The 20,311-nt window shown below is 45.1% G+C and overlaps 1 protein-coding gene across 1 annotated transcript in view; it reads left to right on the forward strand.

Moving 5' to 3' along the window:
- AACS (acetoacetyl-CoA synthetase) overlaps window positions 1-20,311 on the forward strand; it is a 59,711-nt gene that overhangs the window by 19,093 nt on the left and 20,307 nt on the right. The window contains exons 5-9 of the mRNA XM_082203788.1: window positions 3,774-3,871; window positions 10,630-10,744; window positions 12,641-12,722; window positions 13,670-13,817; window positions 15,510-15,590. Coding sequence (XP_082059914.1) covers window positions 3,774-3,871; window positions 10,630-10,744; window positions 12,641-12,722; window positions 13,670-13,817; window positions 15,510-15,590 — 524 coding nt within the window. The remainder of the gene's footprint in view (window positions 1-3,773; window positions 3,872-10,629; window positions 10,745-12,640; window positions 12,723-13,669; window positions 13,818-15,509; window positions 15,591-20,311) is intronic.

Below are 20,311 nucleotides of genomic sequence, written 5' to 3' on the forward strand. Positions count from 1 at the left end.
CGGGAAGGTCTAAACAGGAAGTCAGCCTTCCGTTTCCTTGTAGTCAGAAGGAAGCAAAGACAACGTAAACTAGAGCTTAGAAAATCACTTTCAAAGGATTGGTTTTCACCATTTAAAATCGTTGAACCCCCCTTCTGTAGCAGGAGAAGAAGGGGGGTCATTTTTGGACTGTTTAAACCTGCAGAAGTGAGTGTAAAGTAAAGTAACTTTCCACCGTCCTGATCCTGGAGCGGGGTGTCAGAATTGACGTTTGAAGCTCATTGACCAGAGACAAATGTTTTTGACAGACAGTTAAAAGAGTAACATTGTGATTCCACTATTTCCTTTCGCATTTTAAAGGAACAAATATTGACAAAATATCTTTAAAAAAGAAACTTTGTTGCTATTTTCCTTAAAAGAAAGAACAACCAGAAGTTTTCCCCCTAGAGGGGAACTGTGAAACTGTAACTAATTCTAGGGAGCTTGCAGCTGCTACAGATTACAACCGTGGGAAAGGACTTGTGACGTTGCAGGACAATGTTTTCAGAAGCACTGTTGGGTGCTTTCTGTAAAATAAATGCCCTATTGGATCAGTTAAGTCAGAAGATGGATTTGATGACTAATGCGGCCAGAACATTTGAACAGGTAGTGGGAAATTATATGGAGCCCACCCAGGAACTTAAACAGAAGTGTGTCCTGACAGAACAGTTGAGAGAAGAGGATGTTGCTGAATCTTGGGCGCCAGAAAGGGAGGAACTTTTGGCCCTGCAGGAAAATGAGCCTTTGGATTTGACAAATGAACTTGGAAAAAACCAGATTTGGAAAGATAAAGTTTGGATTGATTTGGAAATGGGGGGTTGGACTGACCCCCCTATGCAGAGATGTTTGGACTTTCCGAGTCTGGCAGTGGGCCGTCAGATGTTTGGAGCTGTGGGGGCTCCCAATTTTGGAGGGAATTTGAAACATGTCTTAAAATACCACATGGAGTCTAGTCTGGACTACGGGAAAGGGGCTGATTGGTTGAAAAGGGTCAAAAACACTACCAAGCTGGAGTTCCCACGAGTGAAAGGAAAATATGAAGAAGAGCTGCGGAAGGGACATGGAAGAGACTTGAAGGCCTCGGATATAAGATCACCAGGTTAATGTGCCAGACTAATGGGATAAAAAGGACTGACAAACCCGGGACCAGGAGGAAGGGACGCTGGAAGAAGATTGGATTGTTTATTTCTTTTTTCTATCATTAGGAATGCCTTATAAAATTGATGAATGTTAGAAAAATGTTGAAATGAAAGTACTTGGCTCTTGTAAAAATGTTTAAAGAATTAGGTAAAAAGGTAATAGTTATAAGAAGTTGGTAAAAATAAGATTTAAGTCTTAAGCTTTAAGGTTTTTATAAGATAAGATGAAAATAGAGTAAGGTAATGTAATGACAGAATACTATGAATTATGGAAAGGATTTGCTGTGACAACTATTAATCAAGATACAAGAAAGGGGAGGAGGAGGAGGTAATAGAAAGAAAGTAATGAAAGTGGAGAATTTGAAAATGATGGTTTTATTTTTTCTTTGTCTTTTTCTGTTTTGTCTTTTTTCTTTGTAATTTTTTAAAAAAATCTTTTTTCAATAAATATCATTTTTTAAAAAAAGGAATTACTGTGAAAATAAAAAATATTGGCGCACACCCCCCAAAATTTTTTTGTCCTCACTCAGGGTGTTGAATTACTTGGTGTAAGACAGCTTTCTACTTTCCACCTAATTCAACTAACCCAAAAATGGAATTATGAACTGACTTACAAAACTGCACAAATTTGCCCACAGCCACCACTTCCTTCTAAAACCAATATATTTGTTGGTTTATTATCTCCGCCTCTCGGCCTAACCTACCTCACAGTGTGGGGAGCGGGAGAACCATGTACACTGCCTTACGCTCCTTAGAGAAAAAGGTGGGATATAAATGGAAAATAACTAAATACTATGTTATTTATTAAATTTGTATCCTGCCCTCTTCCCAAAGGACTCTGGGGCGGTAAATGCATCTGTGAGCAATACAGTACCATTAAAAATAAAGTAAAATAAACATATTTAAAACAATAATAGGTACCCAAGACCATTTAAGAACAGAGTAAACCATAACAACTTTAAAACCACATGTAACCAAATCATGGGTCTGGCTAGACCCTCTGAAACAGAAATTTTCAACAGGCATCTATAACAGTACAATGGTGCCTCGCAAGACGAAAAGAATCCGTTCCGCGAGTCTCTTCGTCTTACGGTTTTTTCGTCTTGCGAAGCAAACCCATTAGCAGATTAGTGCTATTAGCGGGCTTAGCGGATCAGGTGATAAGCGGTTTAGCGGATCAGGTGATAAGCGGCTTAGCGCATCAGCTGTTAAGCAGCTTAGCGGATCAGCTGATAAGCGTCTTAGCGGCTTGGGGAAAGGGGGGGGGACCGCGCAGGAACTCGCAAGACATTTTCGTCTTGCGAAACAAGCCCATAGGAAATTCGTTTTGCGAAGCACCTCCAAAACGGAAAACCCTTTCGTCTAGCGGGTTTTCCGTCTTGTGAGGCATTCGTCTTGCAAGGCACCACTGTACAGGGATGATTCCTGACTCATTTCAATAGGCAGGGAGTTCCAGAGCTGAGGGTCTGCCGCGTTAAAGAAATGACTCCTTGCAAAAAGCAAGATAAGCAACCTGTCGCCTTGGCAAAAGTGAAAGTTCCTCAGATGGAGGTGGTAGAACAGGCACATAAGAGGTGATCCCGGGTGTAAACTGGCCCTAAGTTATTAGGTAAAGGTAAAGGGACCCCTAACCGTTAGGTCCAGTCGTGGCCGACTCTGGGGTTGCGGTGCTCATCTCGCTTTACTGGCCGAGGGAGCCGGCATACAGCTTCCGGGTCATGTGGCCAGCAGGACTAAGCCGCTTCTGGCGAACCAGAGCAGCGCACGGAAACGGCGTTTACCTTCCTGCCAGAGCGGTACCTATTTATCTACTTGCACTTTGACGTGCTTTCGAACTGCTGGGTTGGCAGGAGCAGGGACCGAGCAACGGGAGCTCACCCCGTCGCGGGGATTCGAACCGCCGACCTGATCGGCAAGTCCTAGGCTCTGTGGTTTAACCCACAGCACCCCCCCCCACATCCCTCCTAAGTCATTAAGGGCTTTATATATCCATAGCAACACCTTGAACTTGGACAGGTAGCATATTTTGCAGCTATTTATTCACGCAATATCAAAGCAACTGAAATTACAACAATAAAATGAAACTTAATGGTGCAGCTCAGAAATGAATGACTGGAATACAAGCATCCTTTGCCAAATTCCCTCAATATTGTCCACACTGACTGGCAGCCGCTCTCCAGGGTTTTGGGTGGAGGGACATTCCCAGCCCTTCTTGGAGATACCAGGGATTGAACCTGGAACCTTCTGCATGTAAAGCAGATGATCTGCCTTTAATCTGTGGCCTTTTTGCATGCTATGCTGTTTGAGGTGCAGTGATAGGCTGTGGAAGGAGGGGAGGAGGAGAGGAAAAGCTTGGGATCTGCACCTCTTGGGCCAACCTGCCTCTTGCTTGACAAACATTGGCCAAGATCCCTTGCTGGAGCTCTGGGTTTCCACCTTGGCTCCCTCCTGCCCACCAGCTGCACGTGGGGGAATCTGATTCACCAAGTTGGAGAAATGACAAGAAGTGTTCTAGCACGATGGGCTTCTTGGAATGGGGGCTTGCTTGCCGTCAGGCCACCTGGGCGCAGGCTTCCTCCAGTGTTGTAACCACTGCTATTCCTAAACCTGTCCTAGGCTACTTGCCCAACGGCATCCATGCGGTAGAAGCAATGTTGGCCGCAGCGAGCATTGGCGCCATCTGGAGCGCAACGTCGCCGGACTTTGGCATCAACGTAAGTAACTCCTTGCAGCTCTTGTTGCCCCTTCCGGAATGCTGCTCCCGGGGAAAGGCACCTGGTGCTGTTGTGACCAGCTTTTAGGTGCCAGTCAGACATTTTTATTTTGCCAAACTTTTGGTGGTTAAATCAGCCTCTGCTGTACTGCTCACCCATAAGAGTGCTGAGGGCAGGTCTTTTATTTTTAATTTGCCTCTTAGTTAATTTTGCTTGCTTGTATTTTAACTTGAGATTAGATCACTTTGAGACTTTTATTTCTGCATAAAGCGACCAGCACATGCAGTGAATAACAGAGGGTGATCATCGTCATCTTCTGTTCCCAACCGGCACTCTGCTACACTGGTTCAAAAGTGATGAATTTGTTGTTTTATTTTATTTTAAAATAAAGGCCTTTGCGGATGATTTGATGATAATTGCAGAAAATCCAGAAGAAAGTATACAGAAAATATTAGAAAAAAACATTGAATTTGGGAAAGTGGCAGGATTTAAGATAAAAAAAAATAAAAGCAATATGTTAGCAAAAAACATGTCTTTACAAGAAAAAAAAGAATTACAAATACCGTATTTTTCGCTCTATAACACGCACCAGACCATAACACGCACGTAGTTTTTAGAGGAGGAAAACAAGAAAAAAATATTCTAAACAAAACAGTGGATGTATGATTTTTGTGGTTCATGCTGTGGCCACAGACATGTGATCTGACGGTGAGTTTGGCGTAGCCCAATGCAAAAATCCTGAGGATCCATGTGGATCCATGCTAAAGTCGCCCTAAAGTCGCAGGGGCGCTGGGGGAGTGATCAGGAAGCAGGAGGAGGAGAACAATCCCTCTCTCACACACAGACACACAGAGTATCAATCCTAAAGTTGCAGGAGAGGCAGGGGCACTGGGAGTGGGAAGCAAGAGTAGGAGAACGATCCCCCCCTCTCTCTCACACTAACAGAGTATCAATCCTAAAGTCGCAGGAGAGCGCAGGGGCGCTGGGAGTGGGAAGCAAGAGAAGGAGAACGATCCACCCGCCTCTCTCTCTCTCACACACACACAGTATCAATCCTAAAGTCGCAGGAGAGCGCAGGGGCGCTGGGAGTGGGAAGCAAGAGAAGGAAAACGATCCCCCCCCTCTCTCTCTCTCACACACACACAGTATCAATCCTAAAGTTGCAGGAGAGTGCAAGGGCGCTGGGAGTGGGAAGCAAGAGAAGGAGAATGATCCCCCCCCTCTCTAACACACAGTATCAATCCTAAAGTTGCAGGAGAGGCAGGGGCGCTGGGAGTGGGAAGCAAGAGAAGGAGAATGATCCCCCCCCCTCTCTAACACACAGTATCAATCCTAAAGTCGCAGGAGAGCGCAGGGGCGCTGGGAGTGGGAAGCAAGAGAAGGAGAATGATCCCCCCCCTCTCTAACACACAGTATCAATCCTAAAGTTGCAGGAGAGGCAGGGGCGCTGGGAGTGGGAAGCAAGAGAAGGAAAACGATCCCCCCCCCCTCTCTCTCACACACACACACAGTATCAATCCTAAAGTCGCAGGAGAGCGCAGGGGCGCTGGGAGTGGGAAGCAAGAGAAGGAAAACGATCCCCCCCCCTCTCTCTCACACACACACACAGTATCAATCCTAAAGTCGCAGGAGAGCGCAGGGGCGCTGGGAGTGGGAAGCAAGAGAAGGAAAACGATCCCCCCCCCTCTCTCTCTCACACACACACAGTATCAATCCTAAAGTCGCAGGAGAGCGCAGGGGCGCTGGGAGTGGGAAGCAAGAGAAGGAGAATGATCCCCCCCCCTCTCTAACACACAGTATCAATCCTAAAGTTGCAGGAGAGGCAGGGGCGCTGGGAGTGGGAAGCAAGAGAAGGGAAACGATCCCCCCCCTCTCTCTCACACACACACACAGTATCAATCCTAAAGTCGCAGGAGAGCGCAGGGGCGCTGGGAGTGGGAAGCAAGAGAAGGAAAACGATCCCCCCCCCTCTCTCTCTCACACACACAGTATCAATCCTAAAGTTGCAGGAGAGGCAGGGGCGCTGGGAGTGGGAAGCAAGAGAAGGAGAATGATCCCCCCCCTCTCTAACACACAGTATCAATCCTAAAGTCGCAGGAGAGCGCAGGGGCGCTGGGAGTGGGAAGCAAGAGAAGGAGAATGATCCCCCCCCCCCTCTCTAACACACAGTATCAATCCTAAAGTTGCAGGAGAGGCAGGGGCGCTGGGAGTGGGAAGCAAGAGAAGGAAAACGATCCCCCCCCTCTCTCTCACACACACACACAGTATCAATCCTAAAGTCGCAGGAGAGCGCAGGGGCGCTGGGAGTGGGAAGCAAGAGAAGGAAAACGATCCCCCCCCTCTCTCTCTCACACACACACAGTATCAATCCTAAAGTCGCAGGAGAGCGCAGGGGCGCTGGGAGTGGGAAGCAAGAGAAGGAGAATGATCCCCCCCCTCTCTAACACACAGTATCAATCCTAAAGTTGCAGGAGAGGCAGGGGCGCTGGGAGTGGGAAGCAAGAGAAGGAAAACGATCCCCCCCCTCTCTCTCTCACACACACACAGTATCAATCCTAAAGTCGCAGGAGAGCGCAGGGGCGCTGGGAGAGTGAACAGGAAGGAGGAGGAGGAGAACGATAGCTCAAGCACACACACACACACACAGCCCCTACAGTGGCTGATCCAAAATCGGACAGCAAAAAACTGCAGGCAGGGACATAGAGCACGGGGTTGTTTTAAAGCAACCAACCCCGATCCAACCCGGATCTGCTTCTCTCCCTCCTCCCGGCTCGGCTGGCTGAAAAGCTTTGCTGCTACTTAGCAGCTCACTGGAGAAGAGAAAGGGACATAGAGCACGGGGTTGTTTTAAAGCAACCAACCCCGATCCAACCCTGATCTGCTTCTCTCTCTCCTCCCGGCTAGGCTGGCTGAAAAGCTTTGCTGCTACTTAGCAGCTCACTGGAGAAGAGAGAGGGACATAGAGCACGGGGTTGTTTCAAAGGAACCAACCCCGATCCAACCCTGATCTGCTTCTCTCCCTCCTCCCCGGCTAGGCTGGCTGAAAAGCTTTGCTGCTACTTAGCAGCTCACTGGAGAAGAGAGAGGGACATAGAGCACGGGGTTGTTTCAAAGGAACCAACCCCGATCCAACCCTGATCTGCTTCTCTCCCTCCTCCCCGGCTCGGCTCGCTGACAGGAGCCGCTTACACCCGCTTTGCAGTTTCAAAGAGAGCCACGGACTGCTCACAACTGCAGCGGATTCCCCTGCCATCTGCAGGCATTCGCTCCATAACACGCACAGACATTCCCCCTTACTTTCCAGGAGGAAAAAACTGTGTGTTATAGAGCAAAAAATACGGTAAATTTAGGATTAACAATAAGGTTAAGTATCTGGGAATCTGGCTAACATACAAAAACAGTAATTTTTCCAATGACAATTATTCAAAAATTTGGAAATAAATTAAAAAGTAGTTGGAAATTTGGGACTGGTTGAAATTACCATTGCACTGTAGAATCTCAGCAGTAAAGAAGAATGTACTTCACAAGATGGTGTTCTTATTTAAAATGATACTGGTGATTGGGATGCTTTAAAAGCTGGCAAAAAGACCTATCAAGATTTATTTGGCAATATAAAAAACTGAGAATTCAACACAAACTACTAATAGATAGTAAAAACAGAGGGGGAATGATTTTACCTGATTTGAAATTGTGCAGTGGTACCTCAGGTTACATAGCTTCAGGTTACAGACTCCGCTAACCCAGAAATAGTACCTCGGGTTAAGAACTTTGCTTCAGAATGAGAACAGAAATCACGCAGCAGCGGGAGGCCCCATTAGCTAAAGTGGTGCTTCAGATTAAGAACAGTTTCAGGTTAATAATGGACCTCCAGAACAAATTATGTTCTTAACCCAAGGTACCACGTATTATGATTCAGCCTGTCTAAATTGGTTAAAGGAACGGATAACATTGGAAAATGCTGGCCTATTGGATTTAGAAGGTTTTGACAATTCTTATGGGTGGCATGCGTAGTTGGGTTATCAAAAGGTGAAAGTCAATAGAGGCTCCCTTATCCATATTATAAGGAAACCTTTAAAGTGTGGGAAAGATATAAAGATTTAGTAAAGCCTAAAACCCTTTGGTGGCTATCACCTTTGAAGGCCTTAGCAGTCAAGATGAAAAATATGGAAACAACCTGGGCTTAGTATAAAGACCTGTTAGAAGAAAAAGGTAACAAATTGAAACTGAAAGATTATGAGGAATTGAAAGATTATGACAGGATGGATTCAATACCATCAACTAAATGAAATATTCAAATTAGATAAAAAACAGGTTTTGCAAAAGAAGAGTCAATGACAGATAAAAGAATTAATACAGAATAAGAGGAAAGTAATTTCTAAAATGTATGGATTCCTCTTGGAATGGGAGGTAAAAGATGAACAAATAAAAGAGTTAATGATCAAGTGGGCAATGGATTTTAGGGAAATTATTAAATTATTGGCATGGGAAAGGTTATGGAACAAAGATTGGAAATTCACTGCTTTAAAAGAAAATCTTTTAAAGATGTTTTTCAGATGCTGTGTAACACCTAGTAAGATATCCAAAATGTACAAAGCAAGCTCTAAAATGTGTTGGAGGTGTAATCAGGCGGAGGGGCCCTGCAAAAAAATTAAGAGCTTCTGGGATATGGTGTATGAAGAATTGAAAAAAAAACATTTAAATAAACTTTTATAGAGAGACCAGAAGCCTTTTTATTGAACATGCTAGAATTAGATATCTTAAATGAAAATAAGAAAATATTCTTATACACAGCCATGGCAGCAAAAATATTAATTGCCAAAAATTGGAAAAGTGATATAGTACCAACTAAAAAAGGATAAATTATTCAATTATTTTGAGCTGGTGAAAATGACAGACACAATTAGGGGACAGTCCAAGTTAAAATCCCAAAAAGAGTGGGGAATGTATAAAGAGTATCTTTAAAAACTGTGTCCTCAAATAAAAACCTGGACTTGCTTTGAGTAATTTTTGCAAAATAAAATACCGGTAAGGGCTACAAGTATATTATATGGATAAAAGATAGTAATGATAAAGTGAGAAAGAAGCAGTTTACCCAGAAAGGAAAACGGCATTGAGGAGGAAGGAAGTCTGTAAGAACAGAATAAGGATTGGGAACAGAAAAGGAGATAACATGAGTCCGTTTGTAATATCTTTAGGATTTATGGTTATATGTTTGTAACTTATCTTTGTGTGTGTTCTCTTTTTAGTTTGTTTTTCCTTTGTTTTTGTTTATGTTTTGAGTGTTTATGTGTTGTCACAAAATTCAATAAAAAGCACTTTTTAAAATATTTGGTTTGAGGAGGCCTGGCTTTCAATGACTGCCAGCTGGGAGGTCCTGAATCTCTCATTTCCTTTGCACTTAGTCTACCACACAAAAGCCCTGAGAGATAGAAATGGGATAACATGTGCTGCGCTGAACGCTTTGGATGAGAAATGTAATGTTAATTACAGCCAGAATTTTTTTTATTACAGTGGTACCTCTGGTTGTGGACATGATCCGTTCCGGGGTACCATTTGCACCCCTAAAAGTCCGCAACAAGAGTGGGGCTTCTGCGCATGTGCGAAGCGCGATAGAGCGCTTTTGCTTCTGCGCATGTGCGAACTGTGCAGTGAAACCCGGAAGTAAACACTTCCGGCTTTGCCGCGTTCTTAACCTGAAAAAACGCAACATGAAGCGTTTGCAAGAAGAGGTATGACTAAATTATTTATATTAAATAATATAAACACTCTTTACTTCTTGAAGTTGGCCACTGGGGGGTAGCATAACCCCATTTTCATCAACCGAAGGCATGGCTGTTCAAGAAACTGTAACTTAAATGAGAGAATTTATGGTGACTAGTTTAACCCATCTCCCCACCCCTTTCATGCTGCAGTGCTTTGTTGTCCCCTCCTGCTGCACAATTTTATTTTTATTTTAGCTCAATGAGAAGAGCCACACTTTTCCACAGCACCAGTATTTAGCAAAGCACAAAATCATCCTCTTCCCACCCTGCCTGATGGGTTTAATTTCCAGTCGGCTGTGAGTTCAGCTTTCTCCATAGAACTTTTTCGGTGCCAGAACAGGGGAGCACAACCTGGAACTCTCCGGGTGTTGTTGGGCTACACCTCCCTTCATCCTGTTCAATGGCTATGCTGCTTGGGGCTCGTGGGAAACGTCCGGAGGGCCGCAGGTTGTGCCCCCCTGGCCCAGAAGCAGCCCTGGATCTTTTTAACCAGGGGGGAGGAAACAGGGCTCTAGCTCCCATCCCCACCGACCAGGCTGGCGGAGGCTAAAGGGAGTTGGGAGTCCGGCAGCCTCTGGAGGGCATCCTGTTTGCTACTCTTGGGTTAAACAGCCTGCTCAAACAAGCTACGATAAACCACAGTTTGCTCCTTTTGAACAAACCAGGGTTTCTCCATATTTGGATGTAGCAAGGAACTCTTGTTATTTTAAAAGCAGAAGCAAAGGCTTCTCATTTCCTCCCTGCACGGCAGCAGAGGCGGGAGAAAATTGGCTGTTGCTCCTGCACATCATTGTAAACCAGGGAAGGAGAATGGGATCTGTGGTCCACAAGTGGAGGGTGCCATGTTAGTTATTCCTGCTTTAATGTTATATTTGAAAGGGTTAAGAAAATAGTTCTTTTGCCACAAGGATAATGTTTAAAGAGTCCCAGCGTTTTGCAATCTGTTCTCACTTATTCCTGTTAATGGCTGTATTAATGTCTGTCTGTCTCCTTCAGGGTGTGCTGGACAGATTTTCCCAAATTCAGCCCAAGTTGATCTTTTCTGTTGAAGCTGTCATTTACAACGGGAAAAAACACAATCACTTGGAAAAGCTTCAGAACGTCGTAAAGGGTACTGGCTGCCTTGCACACTTGTGGGAATTGTTGAATATGGGCCATTGCTTCTCTTTTCCATCCCTTCATTAATGGAGATTAATAGCTTTGCGCCTGAGGTGTACAACACTGCCCAGCCCTCTGGTGCCTGAAAGTGGCTGCATATGTACCACTGCTAAAGTCCTAGTTGCAGGGCCGGCCCTATGATGAGGCAGAGTGAGGCAGCTGCTTCAGGCAGCAGATGCTGAAAGACAGGAAGGGGACAGAGCTGTGAGTGCCCTGGGGCCTGCCCTGTGCTCCCTATACAACCTGGCTGCCCTCGGGCACAGGGAAATACACTTTTCTGCCACCAGTATTGGGGTAAGGTTCAACTGCCAACCCAGTTGGCTTCTGCATGTGCCTTGTGGGAGGGTGCTATCTTGTCCTTTGCCTCAGGCAGCAAAACGTCTTGAGCCGGCCCTGCCTGGTTGGTTTCTTATGCCTTGCCTGAGCTGTCGGACTTCAGCACCTGGTGCTGTGCAAAGCCCTGGACTGCAGACCTTAGACAGGTTTGTCCTTTGGCCCACTGGTGGGTCAGAGCTTGGGAGACTGGTCATATGGCTAGCTGTGCATGGCAGGCTGTGACAAGGGAAGCCTATGTGGTTTACACCTACTAGAGCTGCGTGGCCAAATGCACAGCCACCATGGGGAGCACAAGGGGGTGAATGTGGGCTTCACAAAAACAGATTGCCATGCAGAGCAGTGCCTGCTTGTGCCCTTGGCAGCAACAAGCCTCCTGTATAATCTAAATAACATTAACCATTTGCTCTATTGGGAAGGAGCGATCCTAAACTGTGGAATCATTTCCACAAGATGTGGTGATGGCCACCAGCTTAAATTGCTTTAGAAAGGGATCAGGCATGACTATCTTCAATTGCTGCAAGGTAGCAGTGGAGGAGAGTTATTGCACCTGCATCCTGCATGTTGGCTTCCCATAGGCATTTTGTTCAGCCTTTGGTCTGATCCAGCACGACTTTTATTATGTTCTTAATGATCACAGGTGCTCCCCACTTTTCTTCCTTTGCTCCTCTTGCATGTCTGGTGTGATGGGATGATGAGCTGCTTGTGCGTAAAATCGTAGTCCCTCAGAGTTTGTGCAAATCCACAAACCTCTGTCTGTGACGGAGCCCCTCAGACATGTCTGCTCTAGTCACTTGCAGATTCCGACAGTGGTTGCTTTCGGAATCGTTTCCAGCATAAAAGCTCCTTAACAGAAACACGTCTTCTGGACTCACGGCGTGACAGCTTCCGGCGAGGAAAGGGTCTCCCTATGGGAGCTTCAGACACCTCCCCACTGTTCTCGATGGACGTGTCCCTGAGCCCTCCCTCTTGCTCGCTTTCCCTCAGAGTTCCACCTCTTTCCCTGCTGGTTCCTGCTTTAGCTGCTGAGTCTCTCTCAGTCTCCGTGAGACTTTCCACCAGAGACTCACCTCTCCCCCTGCTGGTCCCTGCTTCAGCTGCTGAGTCCCTCCCAGCCTCCGTGAGCCCTTTCCCCACCTGTTCCTCCGATGGCAGTTCCCTGACATCTGGCTTCAGCAGACATTTTCTGGTTTGTTAAACCTGAGTTTCCTGTGACATCAAGAGTCGAGAAACAGCAAACTAGGGTCAAGCTGGCAATCCTGGTTGGTAGGGAGTGTGGAAATCGGTTTCCCAGTTCTGAAACCATGGAAAACTGTCGTTCAACAAACAATGGACTCTCCACTGAAGAGGACATGAGAGGTGGAAAAGGAGAAACTAAATTCATTACTACTCCAGTAATATTTAACATGTGGTCTGGGTCACTGTCGAGCAAACTATGGTTATAGGAAGACACTTTAAAAGTGGAAACGGCTGTCATTTCTCTCCATTTAACCATTGAATTTTTGCTTTTTTTCAGGACTCCCAGATCTAAAAAAAGTTGTGGTGATCCCATACGTTTCCTCGAGAGAATCTGTAGACATTTCCAAAATTTCGCACAGGTATAAAATGGACTGGACAAACGTACATCTATTTATCTATCTTTTTTTTTAAAAGCAATTGGTGTCATTGAATCCAGAATATATTTTACTTTATATTTAATTGGAGGCTGCGGAATTTAGTCTTCTGGTTTGTGAATCTGACTGGTGGGCTTCTCAGATATTTGTAAGGTGGGTCATTTTGTGTGCCCACTCAGAAGCCAATAGGCAAGGGTTGCGGAAGGGACAGGCTCTTGAGTGTTTGCTCAAATTTTGGAGAGAGAGTAAAAAACAATGGACTAGTTAGAAGTGGTTTTTGGAGCAGCAAAAGGCTTGTTTGGCTTCTTTTGTTACCGGGGTTGTGGCACTTAATTTGCCAAGAAATTGAGAGAAAGAGTGTGTGTGTTATATAAGGTGAGTTATATAAATAATAAGCTATTATTATTAGATGTTTAATGTGTTGGAAGCCACCCAGAGTAGCTGTTGGCATATACATATTATTATTATTATTATTATTATTATTATTATTATTATTAACAGTTTAATGCCCAGATCCAGATGACTTCTGAGTGGCTTACAAAACATGAAAACCAGCTGCACAGTATTGCTACCATACAGAATGATTAAAAATACACCATGGCCCCAGAAAATTGCCCAGAAGGTAATGAGGCCCTCAGGTTGAGGCAGGTTCCCCCCTCCTGGGCTAGAGTGTCAGGTTAGGCCCTGGGAGCCCAGCATTCAGATCTGTTCTCGGCCATGGAAGGCCCCTGGGTGACCTTGTCCAGCCACTGTCTTTCTGCCTGGCCTCCCTCGCAGGGTGGTTGTGATGATCCAGGGGGCAAGGAGGAGGAGCACGGGTGCCGCTTTGAGAAAAGTCATAATAAATTAATAAATCCAAAATAAATGTCACAAAGGTTTGAGAGTGATATTAATTCTCCCTCCCCTCCATTTCTTTCTTCTTCTTTGTTCAGCGTCTTTCTAGAAGACTTTCTTGCAGCGGGGAAGGGAGATCAAGCCCCGCAGCTAGAGTTTGAGCAGCTTCCTTTCAGCCACCCTCTTTTCATCATGTATTCATCTGGCACAACAGGAGCTCCAAAATGCATGGTTCACTCCGCAGGGGTAGGTCATGTTGCTGTTTGGGGTTGTGGAGGCTCTGCACAGTAGGTTGTGGGTTAACAAGCGACCAGAGAGGAATTTCCCCCACCTTCCAACAGACTGAATTTGCTGGGTGGATTTTGCTTGGTGGACTTGTGCTGCATCTACACACCTGGGAGAACTGAGGAGTAAGAGGCCTGCGGTGACAGTATGGGCTGTACCACTTTAGACTCTGGACAGGGGGAAATCACAACTTTGAAAAACTCCCTGCAAGGAGAAAATCTGCACAGCAAAGGCTGGGATAGAATTTCTTTTCCCAAAGAAATCTACCGTAACAATAGTCAGGCTCTGGAACTCACTCCCCCTGGAGGCAAAGATGGCCACCAATTGGGAGGGCTTTAAAAGGAGGGATAGACAGATTCATGGAGGAGAAGGCTCAGTTGCTGCTAGCCAGGATGCCCGTGCAACTTCACAAGCTCATCAGAAAAATCTGGGAGAGATAGGAGATCCCAGCAGACTTTCGGGATGCCAGAATTATCAATCTCTAAAAAAGGTGACGGAACGGATTGTAGAAACTATTGAGGCATCTCTTTATTAGCTGTGGCCGGCAAAATTCTTGCAGGGATCTTAGCAAACCGTCTCTTAACAAGATCCAAGGTGACCCTCCCTGAATCCCAAAATGGTTTTAGACCTTCTAGGGGGTTTTAACAATGAGTCCTTTAATAAATATTTTATTAAAAAAAAAGTCCTCACCCCTATAGACCCTATTTTTTACCAGCGCATATTTGGATTTGCTTAAAATCCCCTCCCAATACTTCCATCAGAGGTGAGGTTGTAAAGAGGATAGGTAGGAAGCAGAACTTGGATATAATAGAGTCATAGAATTGTAGAGTTGGAAGGGACCACGAGGGTCATCTAGTCCAACCCAGCGGTGGAGCATATGCTTGTGCTGCCTGGGATGGGTGCATGGGGTGCGCCCCCGAGGGGGGAGGGGGCAGAAGATGCCCTCCCACGCGCCACAGTTCAGGGAAGGAGACGGGCGGGGAAGCTGCTGGTCACTCGCCCCCTGCTCTCCGCTACTGGGTCAGACATGCCTGGCGGTGGCGCTACTGTATCTGGGCACAAAGCGCCAACGCCAAGGCGTGTACGCAGCAGCCTGGCCACCCACTCTCCTGCTCTCTGCCACCAGCTCAACCCTGACCCGGCAACGGGGCCCACTCACAGCCCCATTGCGTTGCGTTTGTTGACTGAACTAAAAAGTTTCAATACGTATTATGTTGATTTGTTGAGGTTAATTATTTGTCAGACGAAGTTATTAAGCTAGTTTTAAATGTTATTTTTTCAAATTTTTATTTATTTTAAAAACACATATTTTTGCCATTTTGTCACCCTCCTTAGTGATGACACCCGGGGCCCGGCCTGCACCCACCACACCCCCCCTCCTACATCAGTGGCGATATTGAACTAAGCCATACCCGGAGTAGACCCACAGCAGTTGCTGGACTTACTCTGAGTATGGCTTGGATGGATCCTACTCACAGGTCTCCAGCTTGAGTTTGAGTTGCACAACCTCTGTAGCTGCACCCGAGGCATCCTTTGGATAAAGCCAGCCCTGCAAGGTGGGGGTTAGGCTGAGAGATAGTGGCTGGTTCGTAGTTCACCCAGTCTAACCATTACACCTTGCTTTGTATGTCCGTCTTTTTTCTTTTAAACCAGGGGACGTTAATTCAGCATTTGAAAGAGCACCTCCTCCATGGTAACATGTCCTGCAGTGACAACATCATGTACTACACAACAGTAAGTGCTGTTAATTGTATTTTTGCTAAGGCTTTCCACACAGCCTGCCTGGGTTTGCCATGTTTATTCTTTTCTTGAAGAAAAGCATGACTTCTATGACCCAGATAAGCAATAATGATGCAAGTGTGCATAAATTGGCTTATTTTAGGTAATTTATTTGGCAGGGGAGTGCAAATGTGGGGAACGTTCACCTGGCCTTTTGATCCTTCATGCTGCAGATAAAATTGCTTTTGCATGGCATGGCTAACCTTTCAATCCCAAAAGTTCGCTTTTAAAATCAAGCAACAGTCTTATTTTGTCTGAGTTGACTGATTCTGAGTTTTGACCGATTTGATCCATTAACAATTACCTTTGCATATGAGCGAAGGGCAGCTCAGACAAGCGAAAAAGCACGTTTGTTTTCTGAGCCCCCCATGTGGATTGTGGCAGGCATTTGGGGGACATTCCCGCTTGTGAGAAATAGTGCCTCCTAAAATGGCATTTGCCTCCTGCAGCATGTGAGCTGTTGCCTGATGAATTGAGGCACCTTTTTGGTTACAGAGGAAGCTGCTTTATACTGAGTTAGACATTGGCCCACTAGCTCAGTGCAGCCCACACTGACTAGCAGCAGCTCTTCAGAGTCTAGGAATCTTTCCCAGTCCTTCTTGGAGATGCCAGGGTTTGAACCCAGGGCCTTCTGTACGCAGAGCAGTTGCTCTACCCCTGAGCTACATCCCATGTGAAATTGGAAGCTGCCAGAAAGCTCAGGATTGTCTGACCAAGGAAGATTTGTTGCAATTGAAATTCAATCACAAGGAGAGAAATTTGATTGTAGGTATTTACGCACCAAATGAAGGAAAATCGGAGTTTTTTAAGAAACTACACGAGACTCTGATGGATTATATGGACTATAATATGATCTTGATGGGAAATATGACTGGAGTGGTGTCTACAAATATGGACAAGGCACAGAGACAGGTAGTCACCAAAGATGGTAGACTACCAAAAACCTTTTTTGACATGACTGAAAATATGGACTTAGTTGACATTTGGAGAATGAAGAATCCTCTGGGAAGAGAGGGAACTTTTTTCTCTGATTCTAAAATGACATGGACAAGAATTGACCAAATCTGGGTAACCAGGGGATTGGCTTTGTTCAGGAATGAAGAGGTGACCAAGAAGGCCCAAAAAACTCTAAGAGACTATTTCAAGATAAACATGAATACTACAGTGGAAAAAAGAGTAATTTGGGACGCAAGCAAAGCAGATATGAGAGGATTCCTAATACAACAGCATGCAATTAAGAAGAGAACACAGAATGAAAAAAAAGATAAAATCCTGGGGAAAATAAAGGAAGGAGAGAAGAAACTGAGAGTAAAACCAAAGTCACAGGAGATCCTGAAAGAGATAAAGTTATACCAAGTACAATATTACGAATTTGGAAGTGGAAGGAAAGAATATACAGAACCCAGTGGAGATCAGGAAGTGTTTTCAGAGGTACTTTAAACAACTTTATACACAGGAGAAGCAGAAAGAAATGGACATTGATCGATTTTTGAAAATAAATGGACTACACAAAATCTCTCAGGAAAAACAGCTAATGTTGAATTACAAAATACCGTATTTTTCGCACCATAGGGCGCACCGGACCATAGGGCGCACCCAGTTTTTAGGGGGGGAATTCAAGAAAAAAAATCTTCCCCCCCTCGCAGCCCCAAAGAGCAGCGTACAGGCTGCACACACCCTCTCCCTGCCGGAGGGGTTGCGTGCAGCTATGGAACAAGCCAAGGCAGTGAGCAGGATGGATTCTGCTCGCTGTTTGGGTTCCCCTTTAGCCCCGTGCAGCCTCTCCTTGGCGGAGGGATTGCGCAGGGCTTTCCTGGCTTTACTGGGAGGTGGGGGGATTCCCTCACCTCTCCCCAAAGCCCGCAGAAGCCGTGCAACCCCTTTAAAGAGATCGCGGCTTCTCCTGGCTTTTCTGGGAGGTGGAGGGATTCCCCCACCTCCCGCAAAACCGGCAGAAGCCATGCGCACTTTAAAAGGGCTGCACGGCTTCTCCTGGATTTCCTGGGAGGTGGGGGCATTCCCCCACCTCCCGCAAAACCGGCAGAAGCCGTGCACACTTTAAAAGGGCTGCACGGCTTCTCTTGGCTTTCCTGGGAGGTGGGGGCATTCCCCCACCTCCTGCAAAACCGGCAGAAGCCGTGCACACTTTAAAAGGGCTGCACGGCTTCTCCTGGCTTTCCCGGGAGCTGGGGGGATTCCCTCACCTCTCCCAAAAGCCGCAGAAGCCGCACAACCCCTTTAAAGAGATCGCGGCTTCTCCTGGCTTTTCTGGGAGGTGGGAGAAGGGACTGATGCCGCCAGTCAGTCCCTTCTCCCTCCTGTGGAAAAGCCCGCAAGAGCGCACAGAGCTTGTGTGCGGCTCTTGGGGGCTTTTCTCACCTGCCTCCCCCCCTGCATTCGTTCCATAGGACGCACACACATTTTCCCTTGCTTTTTAGGAGGGAAAAAGTGCGTCCTATGGTGCGAAAAATACGGTAACGGATCAGGAGGTGGAAGGGGCCATCCAGAACATGCAATTAGGTAAATCTCCAGGACCAGATGGTTTGACTTCAAGATATTACAGATCTTTGAAAGAATGGTTAATACAACCATTGAAGCAAGTCTGCAATGAAATATTGGAAGGGAGAAAGGCACCAGAGTCGTGGAAGGAAGCTTACATTACACTTATACCGAAAACAGAGACTGAAAAGACACAGCTCAAGAACTACCGCCCCATATCGCTGCTTAATGTGGATTACAAAATTTTTGCAGATATTTTGGCTAAAAGATTAAAAAAGGTGTTAGTAGAAGAAATTCATAAGGACCAAGCGGGCTTTCTCCTGGGCAGACATTTGTCTGACAATATGAGGAATATAACATTATATTTATTCCACCTAAACATTAGGAAGAACTTCCTGACAGTAAGAGCTGTTTGACAGTGGAATTTGCTGCCAAGGAGTGTGGTGGAGTCTCCTTCTTTGGAGGTCTTTAAGCAGAGGCTTGACAACCATATGTCAGGAGTGCTCTGATGGTGTTTCCTGCTTGGCAGGGGGTTGGACTCGATGGCCCTTGTGGTCTCTTCCAACTCTATGATTCTATGATTCTATGATTCTATAATTAATATTCTAAAAAAATTACAAGTGAATATCAATACTAAGCCAGTCTTGATATTTGTGGATGCAGAGAAAGCCTTTGACAACATTTCTTGGAGTTTTATGAAGAAGAATCTACAGGGGATGGGGGTAGGTCAAGGTTTTGAAAATGGTATAGGTGCAATTTATTCAGAACAAAATGCAAAATTAATTGTGAACAATGTAGTGACAGAAGAGTTTAAGATTGAGAAAGGGACACGACAAGGTTGCCCAATTTCTCCATTGCTTTTTATATCGGTCCTTGAGGTTTTGTTAAATATGATTAGAAAGGACCAAGAGGTTAAAGGTACAGTGGTGCCTTGCAAGATGAAAACAATTCGTTCCGCGAGTCTTTTCGTCTTGCAGTGTTTTTCGTCTTGTGAAGCACGGTCCGTCGCAACTGCACCTCTTCAAGCGGCTTTTTAAAAAAAGCGCAAGACGTTTTCGTCTTGCAAAGCAAGCCCATAGGGAAATTCGTCTAGCGAAGCAACACAAAAACGGAAAACCCTTTCGTCTAGCGAGTTTTTTGTCTTGCGAGGCATTCGTCTTGCGGGGCACCACTGTATACAAGTGGGAGCTAAACAGTACAAACTGAAAGCATTTGCTGATGACTTAGTATTGACTTTACAGGAGCCAGAATCTAGTACTAAAAGGGTATTGGAACTGATTCAAGAATTCAGACAGGTAGCAGGTTTTAAGTTGAACAAGATGAAAACCAAAGTTTTAGAGAAAAACTGAACTGTGAATGAGAGAGAGAAGTTTCAGGAGGAGACAGGACTAACATTGGTTAAGAAAGTGAAATATTTAGGGGTTAACATGACTGCCAAAAATGTGAATTTATTTAAGGATAATTATGAAAAATGTTGGATCGAAGTGAAAAAGGACTTAGAAATATGGACAAATTTGACGTTATCATTGTTAGGCCGAATTGCTGTGATAAAGATGAATGTGTTGCCAAGGATGTTGTTTTTATTTCAAACATTGCAAATTTTGGATAAGATGGATTGTTTCAAGAAGTGGCAGAAAGATATTTCCAGATTTGTTTAGCAGGGCAAGAAGCCTTGAATAAAATTTAACATATTAACTGATGCCAAAGAAAGAGGTGGATTTGCCCTGCCATTCCTTAAACTTTATTACGAATCAGCTGATTTTTGCTGGCTGAGAGAATGGCTGCTTCTTGAAAACACTGACGTGTTGGATTTAGAAGGTTTCAACAATGCATTTGGCTGGCATGCATATTTGTGGTACGATAAGGTAAAAGCACATAAAGAGTTTAAAAATCATATTGTTAGAAAAGCATTGTTTAATGTTTGGATAAGATATAAGGATTTGTTAGAAAAGAAAACCCCAAGATGGTTGTCACCAATGGAAGCGAAGGCACAGAAAAAACTCAATATGGAGGCCAAATGGCCGAAATACTGGGAAATTCTGGAATAAGATGGAGACAGAATAAAATTGCAGAACTTTGAAAAAATGAAAAACAAAGTGCAAGATTGGCTCCATTATTACCAAATAATGGAGGCATACAATTTGGACAAAAAAGTTGGTTTCCAGGTGGAAAAATTA

The sequence above is a fragment of the Podarcis vaucheri genome (genome assembly GCF_965113315.1).
Source record: "Podarcis vaucheri genome assembly, chromosome: 16".
NCBI classification, from domain to species: Eukaryota; Metazoa; Chordata; class Lepidosauria; order Squamata; family Lacertidae; genus Podarcis; species Podarcis vaucheri.